Source organism: Diceros bicornis, chromosome X, assembly GCF_020826845.1.
Source record: "Diceros bicornis minor isolate mBicDic1 chromosome X, mDicBic1.mat.cur, whole genome shotgun sequence".
NCBI lineage: Eukaryota > Metazoa > Chordata > Mammalia > Perissodactyla > Rhinocerotidae > Diceros > Diceros bicornis.
This window is the reverse complement of record NC_080781.1, coordinates 25689868-25702683: the sequence shown is the minus strand read 5'-3', so window position 1 is coordinate 25702683 and position 12816 is coordinate 25689868. Positions and strand designations below refer to the sequence as shown.

Here is a 12816-nt window from a genome sequence, read left to right as displayed (position 1 = left end):
ATCAGCATTTTCCTTACAGGGCAGCTGCTTCTCGACTCTATAATTTTATGGCTAGGTCTTCTTTTTCTCAGCTCTCCCAGTACTAGCACGGAGCCTTCTAAGAGTAGATGCTCAATTAATGTTTGCAGAATAAATGAACCTGTGAGCGTGGGGTTTCATTTATTATGATTTAATTCTATATTCTTACATTAGTCAGGCACATACTGTTATTTATAATTTCATAAAAACACAGTAAAAGGGATTAGGAAGCCACATGTTGACCATCTTATGCTTTTTCTCTGTCTTGATTGCATATACTTTACTGCCTAATTTTTTTCACATTTTCGAGGAAATGCATATTCCAGTGCCAGGTTAGCTTGCACCAGATTACTAAATAAGATGGAAGTTATCCCAATTCATGTCACAAAACAGCACAACTCTTACTCTTAAACCTGACAAATAACAATCAGTGTGACCAATATAATTCATAAACTTAGATTATAATGCTGGATAAAACTTCACTGAGAAGTAACAACATTTGAAAAGTGGCGAAAAATACAGGTAAATCTCCGAAGTACCCACATAGAACAGGAACACACAGATATTATACACTGTGTTCCCTCAGTCACACCCAGCCCTCCACTACATGGAACACTGACCGCTCTCTGCCTCAACTTCACTGGATGTGGGAGGAGCTGCTAGACATGGCCCGGAACATACACTGGCCATGGCACTGGTGTCAGCCCTTAGTGTAACTGTGGCTTGGGCTCTCTCTTCCTCTTCTTTCAAAGCCTCTTTATAACAAGACTGGAAGGCACTGGGGACTGTATGATTAATCTTGGCCAAAAACTCCAGGACTTTCATCTTGCTGGTTTCAGCGTGGGCTCTTGGGCCCCACAGGAATTCATAGCACGGAGGGTCACTGTGGGGCACCTGCTGGTATACCAAGTACTTAAGCTTCACCAAATCTTGGGTGATGAGCTTCTTGGGCTCCCCAAATATGAAGTGCCTCTTCCCAGCGTATACCCTCATCTTATTCAGGAATTTCCAGATGTCCTCCTCAGTGGCGCAGTTGCCCTTCATGAAGATCACACCCAGGAGATTCATTAGGAGACCGGTCTTGGGAAAGCCCCTGCCACGGTTCACGGTCCCATTGTTGGGAAGGTCCATTTTGTTGACAAGGATATAGGAACGCTTGGTAGAATCTACTTCCCTTAAGTCAACACCAAATACCACCTCCATACTGAAAGAAGCTCTTTGGAGGATCTCAAGGAAGCGATTTTTGTACTTTTTATTGACAATCTTCAGCATATCTGCTTTCATAATGGGCTTTTTCCTTTTGTACATGTGCATCACAAACTGCACCAACATACCCGTCATCTTGCTCAGAGGGTCTCTTGGAGACTGCACAATGGAGAGTGGGGCCTCGCAGGAACTTCGTTTCTTCTCAATTTTGCAGTTGGCTCCTTCACGTGATCTTGTGCGAGAAACACCTGCAGACGCAGTGGTGCTGGGTAGAGCTCTCTGAGGCCAGTCGAGAGGGCTACGGGAGCTAGCACCAGGCTTTCCCTGAGGGGTAATAACACCAAAAGGAGGAGGGGACGAGGAGGGGAAAGCTTCCTGCTTGGTTGCCGGGGCCTGAGCACCCTTTGGCGCCTGGGTCCCACCTCGGTCCTGGTGGCGTTTCTCTTCTGAGAGGGTGTGGAGCTTCCTCTTCTGCCCCCCAGGCAGCATGACTGTGATCAGGCACAGCAGGCAGGAGAGCGGGTAAGACAGCAGGTGATCTGGGCAAGAGAGGAGAGAGGATAAGAGGGTGTGAGCACCTTCAGCAGGAAGAGAACACCTCGACTTGAAGACGGCTGCCTCTTCAGGTTTCCTTGAGGGCACTGCTCTAGGAACCCACAGGGCTCCTGTTCTGATCAACCGCTGAGAAACCTGGGGAAATAAGTAAACTGAGCCTCAGGCTCTCGCCTTCCAGCTCTGCCTGGTGCTTACTGGGGCTGAGAGCAGCGGCGGGCAGGTCTAGTCCGCGTGGAGCCCACTCTACTCTGGGATGTGGGGTCCTCTCAGTTCACATTCAAGACCATCACATCAACTTAGGCAGGGCCTGGGCCCCCTCTTCTGTGCTGCTTTACATTTACATCTAAACCCAGGTCTTCATTTCTTCGGATGCCTTAAAAGGAAGTGAAGGCGTACCTCAGCCACCACCCCTGCCAGGGGGCACCCACTGCTGACGGCTCTATGGGACTCTCTGTCCTGGGCTCTTTGGGGTTCTCAGTCCTCATTCAGGGTCCTTGCTTTGGCTCTAGGTAGGGCCTGGGACACTTGCCTCTGCTGATCTGATGTCCTTCCCTTCAAACAAAGGCTCTCACCAACCTGATGCCTTCCAAAGGAAAGGAGTGTTCACATACACCTGACTTCCATGTCTGGTCTCCTCAGTGCTGCAAGCAAGGAGGGCGGGACTTTCTGTTTTCTCCTCTTTTGGGGGTGAGTGGTACCATCAGTCTTAATTCAGGGCCCTCACCCTGATTCCTATGAAGCCCTGAGTCTCCTCCCTCTGCAGAATTGAGGCCGCTCAATTATCCAACACCCTCACCTCTCTGAAAGTCTGCAGCCAGAAATGAGGGGCGTGCCTCGGCTTCACAGATATTCTGGGTTTCCACAGGGCTGAGAGAAGGGGCAGAATTTATGAGACCCCACTTTCCTAGAGTTGGTGTTCCCCTTAGTCCTCACTCAGATCTCTGACCTTAACGCTGGGTAGGACTTAGGACTCCTCCCCACCAGTAACCCGGGTAGTCAAGCCTCAGAGCAAAGCCCTCAATTCCCTGAGTCCCTAGAGGGGAAAGTCGGGGTCCTCCATATATGACTCCCCTGCCTGGAGCCTCCTAGCAATAGGTATGGGGGGTGTTTTGTGTTGCCACCCCTAATTGGGTTAATTAGCACTCAGGGCCCTGGCCTTCACTGCTGTTAGGGCCTAAGTATCTTCCATCTTTGGACCAGGGTTCCTCTTTTAGACCAAGGCCCTGCCCTTCCTGAGACTTTCCAGGCAGATCTCTTCCTGATAGCTCTGCCGACCTGTCACTGCCTATCGATCACAGGGGCGGTAGTTTGAGGGGCCACCTTTGTTATGGGACGGGGAGACGTCCCTTCAGTCCACATTGAGGTTCTCACCTCAGTTCCCGGAATCCACCCGCAGATCAGCAAACCTGTGGCCACCGGTGAGTTCCTCGCGTCCCAAACGGGAAGTCGGGGAGGTGGAGGTGAGTCACATCTGGCCATGGCTGCCCAGGGGGTTCTCCGAGGGCCGACGGCTGGGGGCAGGGCTCTGTGGAACCCCGTCGTTTAGCTGTCGGTGGTCCCGAGCCCCTCACTCAGGGTGCCAGCTCGGAACCTATCAGAGCCCGGGACTCCTCCCTCTACTGGCCCGAGTCCCGACCCCAAACAAAGCCCTCGGCTTCCTCAGTCCCCAGTGGGAAGTCAGGGCGCACTGCTTCTGACTGCGCCTGCCATCTGCCTGGCGCCTCCCAGTCCTGAGCAGAGGGGCGGGACTCTGCGAGCCTGGCTCTTTGGGGAGAGGTCCTGTCACCTGCACGGAGGGGCTTAATCTTGCCTCTGGCTATGCCTGAGACTCCTCCGCCTGCACAACAAGTACCCTAGTCCTTCGATAGACAAGTCCCTTCCCTCCCTGAGATCTGCCAGGCCGCAATGAGCCGGCTTCTCAGCCTTATAGCTCTGCCTGGGCCTTTCACGTTTAAGAATACAGGCAGGGGTCTGTAAAGGCCCCTCATTTGTGGGTTTAGTGCTCCCTTTTCCTCGCTCAGGGATCTCACTTTGCTCTTCGCCAGTCTTGGGCCTGCACTCTCCCTGACATGAGGTTACTCTGCTCGGATCAAGGTCCCTTTCTTCCCGAGACCTCCTGGGTGAAGGTTAGAGTGAGCCACTTCAGGCCAGGGACATTTGGGTCCTGAGAGGGTGACAGCAGAGTAGAGTCTCTGTGGAGCATGACTGTTCTGGAGTCAGTGGTCCCCACCTTCCTCATGCAGTGTCTTCAGCTTAATATCTCTCCAACCTTTGGTCCTCTCTACTGAACTGAGGCCACTCTCCTTAGGCCAAGAGTTTGCCCTCGCTGAGCACTATGAGGAGTGCAAGAGGGGATGCCCATTCTGACTGACCTGCCTGGGCATTCTAGGTCTGAGAGCAGGTTGGGGCAGGTCTTTGAATGACCCCCTATATTTTGGGGTCCTCATTTTGTCTCCTGTCTCTTGGATTAATGGATACGTGGGAAACACCATGTCCCTGCCAACTCTTGAGCAGGGTTCCTAATGCAAACCTTGCAGGTTCGTGTCCCAGACTTGGTGTGAGATGGGGAAACTGCAATGTAAGGTAGGGGGCCCAGGACAGGGGTGGAGTGTCAGAGAAAAATGACGCTGATCTGTCTTTCTTTTCAATAGTCAGAGTTAGCCTCTTATGTGACTTCTGTTTTAAGGGATTTCCTTCCTAATGGGAAGGAGCTGTCCAGGATGGTTTTGTGATCCTCTGATTTTGAGGTTATCTGACCTCATGTGTAGATGATCATGTTGTCACTGAAGATTATCTGTTTCTCCTCTTTATTCATGATTTTCATTTACTGTGGTATTCTTACTTGCTTTGGCTATGTGTTCCAATCCAGTGCTTTGGGCACAGAATCCTTCTTTTTATCCCCTGAGATACATTTTGGAGTATTAAGGAACACAAAGTTTGCTTTAGGCAGAGAGGAGTGGAATGAACAGTGTGGGCTCCAGAGGAAGTCAGACCAGGAGTCTACTCCCTGCTCTCTCACTTACTAGTCCTGTGAACTCGGGCACATTACCAAACTCCAAGACAGGGAAATCGCAATCAACCAAAACGTTGCTTAGCAAGGACAATTATATAATATAACCTCATCAGATGATGGAATATAGAATGCGTTTGTGGGAGAGTCTTTCCCAGCTGGGTGTTTTCAGTGTTCTAAGAATTTTTCTCAATGCTCAATATCTTTCCTACCTCAGCTGCCCTTCCATCTAAATCACCATTATTTTCATTCATTTAACTACCAACAGAAATCTAGACCTTGCCAAAATTCGCCAAGTCACACACAAGATAATCTAGTTGAATTCACTTTTAATGGAGTGGTCTCTGTCTCCCCAACCCAAGGTAAAGAGTGCCAGTCCAGTGGATTCTGGGCATCCCACCTCAAGGGAGTATCACCCTTATTTCTCAGACACTCCCTGGTGATGATGTGTGTAACATACCTGGTTTGTGGACTGTGTTCAACTGCACTGGGACAAGCCCACAGGACACCTTCCGTTCCTGAGCCAGGAGGAGATATTCGCTGCTTTACACATAATCCCAAAGTAAACGTTAAGGACAATTTTCCGTTGCAGGCTGTCTTTCATCTCTGAGGCCCTCCACCTGGGGTTCTGGCCCTTGCTCACCGCTCCCACAGCCTCATCTAGCCCATCATACAACTTCACTTAAAATTACCTCTCACTGAAGGATTTTCAGGTTCCTATGTCTCCACACTGCCTGGCCTCGGGGCATTTACGCTTGACTGCTTTCAACTGGACCCTCCTCTGCTCTTCACCCCTTCTTTTAACTTGTTCCTTAGGTCAGAGAGAGTATCTTACCATCTTTTTGATATGAGAGCAGCTGCTAGACTGTAAAATTCAATGGGCAGGGGCTAGATCATGTTTTGTTGCTGTTGTCGTTTTGTGGTTTTTTTTGGAAAGCATCCTCAGTAAGAGCATGAAGCCTTCCAAAGAGCTCATTCTTTATTGAGAAATAAAGAAGAGAGTGAGTATGAGGCCTAATTCATTAGGATTTATTTTCTCTTACGTTCCCAATTAATCTAAGCAAATCCAGGTATGTAACTTTTAGTTTTACAGAAAAAACACTAGAAGGGATTGGGCAAACCAAGAATTGAAAATCTCCTTCTTATTTATAGTCTTTCTTTTCATCCTTTATTGACTAAATATTTATAAGGTGTCTCCTGTATACTAGGCACTGTGCTGAGACTACAATCTCAAATGAGACAAAATATGTGCTCTTTTTTTTTTAAAGCCACTTTATTGAGGAATGATTGACATGCAAAGAGCTGTACACATTTAATGTATAGAATTTGATGTGTTTTGAGACAAGTATATACCTGGGAGACATCACCACAATCTGGGCCATAAACATATCCATTACCTCCACAAAATTTCTCCTGCCTTCTTTATTTCTTTATTATTTTGGGGGGGAGGGAGAACAAGAACATTTAACAAAACATCTACCCCGTCAACAATTTTTAAGCGGTATTGTTAACCAATGTGGTATTGTTAACTATAGGCTCTATGCTATACAGTGCATTTCCATGACCATGCACCTTATATAAGCGAAACTTTCTTTCCTTTGACCCATACCTCCCCATTACCGCTCTTCCTAGCCCCTGGCAACCACCATGCTATTCTGCTTCTATCAGTTTGACTATTTTAGATTCCTCATGTAAGTGGTATCATGTATTTGTCCTTTGTGTCTGGCTTTTTTCACTTAGCATAATGTCCTCGAGGTTCATCTCTGTTGTTGACAACTGCAAGGTTTTCTTCTTTTTAAGACTGAATAATACTCCACTGTATGTATATACCAAATTTTTTTCATCCATTCATCCGTCAATGGACATTTAAGTTGCTTCCTCGTCTTGCCTATTGTGAATAATGCTACAATGAACACGGGAGTGCAGCTATCTCTTCAAGATTCTGATTTCAATTCCTTTGGATATATACCCAGAAGTGGCATTGCTGAATCATATGGTAGTTCTATTTTTAAATTTTTGAGGAATTTCCATGCTGTTTTCCATAGTGGCTGAACCAATTTGCATTCACCAACAGTACATAAGAGTTATCTTTTCCAAATACTTGCACTTGATCAGCTAACATTCCACATGGGGACAGAGCAAGACAATCAACATTTTATTGTTGTGGTAAAAACACTTAACATGAGAACTACTGTCAATAAATTTTCAAATGCACAGTCAGTATTGTTAAATATAGGCACAATGTTTTACAGCAGATCCCTCGAAGTTATTCATCTTGCATAGCTGAAACTATACCAGTTGAACAGCAACTTTTCGTTTCTCACTAACCGCAGCCCATGGTCACCACCGTTCTATTCTGTGTTTTCTATGTGTTTGACTATTTTAGATTGCTCCTATAAGTGGAATCATGCAGTATTTATCCTTCTGTGACTGGCTTATTTCCTTTAGAATAATGTCTCCCAGCTTCATCCACGTTATCCCATATGACAGGATTTCTTTCATTTTTAGGCTAAATAATATTCCATTGTATCAGTATACGACATTTTCTTTGTCCATTTATCTGTTGATGGACATTTGAGTTGTTTCCATATCTTGGCTATTGTGAATGATGGTGCAATGAACATAAGAGTGCAGATATCTCTTTGAGGTACTGATTTCATTTCCTTTGGATGTATGCTCAGAAGTGAGATTACTGAATCATGTAAGTTTTTGAGGAACCTCCAAACTGTTTTCCATAATGACTGTACCAATTGACATTCCCACCAACGGTGTACCAGGGTTCCCTCTTCTTAATACTCTCAACAACACTTGATAGCTCTTGTCTTTTGGTAATAATTATCTTCACAGGTATGCGGTGATATCTTATTGTGGTTTTGATTTGCATTTCCCTGATGATTAGTGGTGTTGAGCACCTTTTCATATACCTGTTGGCCACCTGTATATCCTCTTTAGAAAAACATTCAGCTTCTTTGCTCACTTTTAAATTGAGTTATTTATTTATTTATTCATTTGTTTGTTTGTATGCTATGGAATTATATGAGTTTCTTATGGAATTTAGATCTTAACACCTTACCAGATATATGGCTTGCAATTGTTTCTCCCATTCTATATGTTGTCTTTTCATTTTGTTGATTGTTTTCATTGCTGTACAGAAGCTTTTTGTTGGATGTAGTCCCACTTTTTTATTTTTGCTTTTCCTGCCTGAGCTTCTGTTGTATTCAAAAAGTCATTGCCAAGACCAATGTCAAGGAGCTTTTTCTCTGTTTTCTTCTTGGAGTTTTATGGTTTCAGGTCTCATTTTTAAGTCTTTAATCGATTTTACATTAGTTTTTGGGTATGATGTAAGATAAGCAACCAGTTTAATTCTTTTGCATGTGGACATTCGTTTTTCCAAACACCGTTTATTGAAGAGACTGTGCTTTCTCCATCGTGTATTCTTGGCGCCCTTGTCAAAGATTACTTGACCATGTATGCATGGGTTTATTTCTGAGTTCTACTCTGTTCCATTGGTCTATGTGTCTGTTTTCACGCTAGCGTAGCACTGTTTTGACTAAGATAGCTGTATAATATCGTTCAAAGTCAAAAAGTGTGACGCCTCCATCTTTGTTTCCCTTTCTCAAGATTACTTTGGCTATTTGGGATCTTTTGTGGTTTCACATAAATTTTAGGATTTTTTTCAATTTCTGTGAAAAATTCCATTGGCACTATGAGAAGTAATGCATTGCATCTGTAGATCACTTTGAGTAGTATTGATATTTTAACAATGTTGATTCTTCCAATCCATGGACATGGGATACCTTTCCTTTTGTTTGTGTCTTCTTCAGTTTTTCCCATTGATGTGTTACTGTTTTCAGTGTACAGAATTTTCACCTCCTTGGTTAAACTTATTCTTAAGTATTTTATTCTTTTTGACACTGCTATAAATGATATTATTTTCTTAATTTCTTTTTCAAATTGTATGTTGTTAGTGTGTAGCTACAGAACTGAGTTTTGTGCACTGATTTTTTATCCTGCAATGTTACTGAATACATTTGTTAGTTCTGCCAGCTATTTGGGTACATGGGACATTCACCCCCCTTACTACCCCCACCTCGAGGGGAGTCACAATCTCTCTCAGTGCTGAGCTGTGCCAGCTTGAGGGAGGGGCTGAGGCCAGTAAAGTCAAATTGCTCTTCTCAGCCATTTCAAGTGATGTTGATTTCTGATTTGTGCTCAGCTGTCGTATTGCAACTTCTTAATTAGAGTCTGGATCTCTCATAAAGATATTTTGTTACTTATATCATTGTGAAATCTGTGAAATCTGTGTTTCAGTGGGGAATGGAGGGCTGGAAATTCCTATTCAACTGCCTTGCCGATGCCACTCAGCCAAGACCTCTCCTATATTTCTTGATCCCAACAATGATAGTGTTCATTCACATTTGCAAGAAAATTCCTCTTGGCTTGACATGTTACCTTGTTTTAGACCATAAAAAGAGATTCAAGGTTTTTAAACTTCTTTTACACAATACCAAAACTTTTATGCTTAGCTGGAGAAGCAGCAATAAATATGTGATACTTATTCATAAACACAGATACTGAAGTCGAGTCAACTTTCTATTACAAGGAGCAGTATTTTACCAAAACGTGTACCAAAAAATTACCAAAAGTACCAAAAAAAAAAAAAATGCACCAAGACCCAAAACAGATAAATGACCCAGTTTCTCAGGTGGAGCAAGAAGTAAAAGAAGACATACAATGCCTTCCCTCAGCTCCACCCTGATGCCCAACTACTTAGAATGTTGACCTCTCTTTCAACCACAAGATGAAGCCTCTCCTGCAGGCTTCACTAGATGTGGGAGTGCTGCTGGACTCGAGCCGCGAACGTGCCCTGGTCATGGCTGTAGTGCCAGGCCTGGCTGCAACTCGGGTCGGGCTCTCTCTTTCTCATCTCTCAAAGCCTCTTTATACTTCCTCCTGCAATGAAATTCAGGACCTCCAAAGGCTGACAGCAGGAACTGGACTTGATGGGATCCCAGTGTTCTGGGTGGGCTCTTCCTCCATTCTTTTTAGGGACCTTACATTTATATCTGACAACTCTCTCTACTGACCTGAGATTTCCCTCCTTAGACCAAAGCTCTGAATTTCCTGACAACTGTGACAAAAAAGTAAGGAGATGCTCAGCCTGACAGCTCTGCCTGGAGCCTTCAAGGTCTGAGGGCAGTCAGGGGTTGGTCTCTTTGTAAGAACCAATATTCTGGGATGTTGCTTTCCCCAGTCTCAATCCGTGGGTGTCCTCATATAGGCTCTGTCACTTTGATTAAAGGCTTCTTCAGAAATGCCACAATGCTGAAAAATCTTGAGCCATTTCCCTACTCCACACCTTGCACAAAATGGACCCCTGTTCTAGGAGTGATGAGAGATGGGAAATCCACAGCACAAATCAGGGGACCCAGGTGGTTGGCTGTAAGAGAAATAAAACCTGTTGATCTGTTGCTTCTCTTCCCCAGCCACACTTAAGGTCTCATGTAACTTCTGTTCGAATAGATTTACTTTTTATAAGGAAGTGGCTGAGTCAAATTTTTTTTGAGTCTCTCATCTTTTAAGGTTATCTGAAGTCACATATGTAGATGATCTTATCATCAACAAACATTTTCTCTTTTTTTCCCCTTTATTCATACCTCACATTTACTTTGGTATTATTATTGCTCTGGCTATGTATTCCACTCTAGGAGTTTGGCCACGAAGTGTTTCTAGTTGTTGCTTGGATATATTTTGCAGTCATGAGAAAAAAAGGGAATTAAGGGACACAAGGTCAGCCTCAAGCTTGGAGGAGAGGAAGAGTGTAGACTTTAGACTAGCTCGAATCAAGCATCTAGTTTCCTCCCTGTCACTTACCAGCCATGTGAACCTTGGCACGTTATTTGGCACTCCCATTCTATGTCAGCCTCAGGCTCTTCATCTGGACAGTGAATTTGGTAAGCCCTGTCTGCTAGGACTCGTGGAATGTGTAGGATGTAAAGCACCTGTTACAGTCCCTGGCCTGTATCATGTCCCTCCCTTCTGAAGACTGGTGGCTGCCCTTTCAAACCAAAGATTTTGCCTCCCTTAGACCTGATATAAAGAAGTGAGGGGGAGCCTCGCCTGATAGCCCTGCCCTGAGCTTTCTAGAGCTGATATCAAAGGGTGAGGCATGACTGTCTTAGGTCTCGTCTATTCAAGGATGGAGGGACCCCTCAGTCCTCACTCAGGCTCCCCGATTTGACTCCTGGCAGGGCCTGGGGTTCCCCTCCTTCTTGACCTGAGGCCTCGCTTTTGATAGTAAGGCCCACACCTCCCTGCGATCCAACAGGGGAAATAAGTGTGGCTTTATCTGCCCACATCTGCCCACAGTCTCAGAAGAACGAAAGCTATGGCAGGCAGCTTGAGGCCTTGTGATGAATGGTCCCACTCAAGGTCCCAACTCACGGTCTTAAATTTGACTCCTGGGCAGGACTAAGATTCTTCCCTCTGTTGACATGGGACTGCCACTCTCAGACCAAACCCCTAACTTCCTTCTTACCCCTGAGTGGGAACTGATGGGCCCCTCTGCCTGACATTTCTGCCCGGGGCCTCCTAGAGCTGACGGTAGGGAATATTCTGTGTGGTCACCGCTGATATGGGGTGTGTGGTCCCACGTTCCTCGCTGTCCTCACCCTGACTCCTGGTACAACCGGGAAATAGCCCTGATCTTGACTTGAGGCTTATCCACTCATACTAAGGGCCCCAATTCCCTGATACCCCTTAGGCAGCAGTGATGTTTACCTCATCTGGCCACAAGAGCCCATATTCTCCTAAAGATAACAGGAAGGGAAGGAATCTGTGCTGCCCCCACTAACTGCTATGAGGTGGGTGGTTCTTTCCGCCTTCAGGGTCCTTACCTTGGCCCCTGGCTCAATCTGGAAGTTCTCTCTCTGCTAACCTGTGGCTGCCCTGTTTGATGAGGTTCCTCTCTTCCATGAAATGCTCTGGGTGGAAGTCAGTATGACTTATCAGTCACCGTGCCAAGGTGACATGGTCTGTCTGACGACAGGGCTAGGGCTCTGTGTGGCCCCCACTTTCTGGGAGGGATCCTCTCATTGTCACTCAGTGTCATCATGTTGACTCCTGTTAGGAACCAGGTGTCCTTCATCTGCTGACTGGGGCCTCCCCTATTAGTCCAAGGACTTGAAGTCCCTGAGGCCGCCCCCCACAGGCAATGAGGAGTAACTTGAGCCTGAAAGCTCTGCCTGTGGCTCTCCAGGGCCAGCTACAGGGGCAGGACTTTCTAAGGACACCTCTGTTAAGGTGTAGTTGGTTGTCCTATTCTTCACAGAGGATTTTTACCTTGACACCGCCATGGCCTAGGATTCCCGTCTCTGCCGAAGAGCCAGCCTATAAACCAAGACCCTCATCTCCTTGAGACTCTCCAAGCAGAAGTCAGGGGGTACTTGAGCCTGCCAGCTCTTGCCTGTGCCACCCAGGGCTAACAGTAGAGGAGGGGTTAGGTGCACCCCTGTCAGTTGTGGGTTGAGTGGTCTCCAGGTCTGCATGCAGGGTCTGCACTTGGACCCTGCACCCTTCCTGGGACTCCACTCTCAGCTGATCTGAGGCTATAGCCTTCCGACAAAGTCCTCAGTTTCCTGGGACCTGAGTTAAATGTCAGTGTTAGTCACAAGCAGCCAGGCTGCTCTGGACCCCACATGGCTTACACCTGGGATGGGACTTTATGGAGTCCTACTGTTATGGCTAGGTCCTTCCATCATCCTCATTCAGATGTGTCACCATCATTTGTAGGAGAGACTGACACGCCTTTCCCTCCTGACCTGAGAACTCTGCCCTTAGACCAAGGCTTTTTTGCCCCTGAGAAGCCTGAAGAATCAATGAGGGCATGCTCAGCCTGACGGCTCTGAGATCCTCTGTGTTTTAGGCAGATGGGACTGGTGAGACTGCTGTCCCCGTGACCACCCCTTTATATTTTGGGCTGTTGGTCTCCCCAGTCTTCCTACATAGGGATCTCCTCTTGGTCTCTG

The 12816-nt window shown here is 46.1% G+C and overlaps 1 protein-coding gene across 1 annotated transcript; it reads right to left on the bottom strand.

Annotated features, from left to right (window-relative positions):
• Nucleotides 1–621: 621 nt before the first annotated feature.
• LOC131400990 (melanoma-associated antigen B3-like) lies at nt 622–3196 on the bottom strand. The gene is made up of 2 exons (XM_058535880.1): nt 3151–3196; nt 622–1763 (listed from the first exon to the last, which is right to left on the bottom strand). The coding sequence occupies exon 2, from the start codon at nt 1711–1713 to the stop codon at nt 622–624; it is 1092 nt and encodes a 363-aa protein (XP_058391863.1). The 5' UTR covers nt 1714–1763; nt 3151–3196.
• Between the last annotated feature and the right edge of the window lie 9620 nt (nt 3197–12816).

Coding starts and splice junctions, on each gene's coding strand:
- LOC131400990 (XM_058535880.1), bottom strand. CDS start 1,713: ATGCTGCCTGGGGGGCAGAAGAGGAAGCTCCACACCCTCTCAGAAGAG.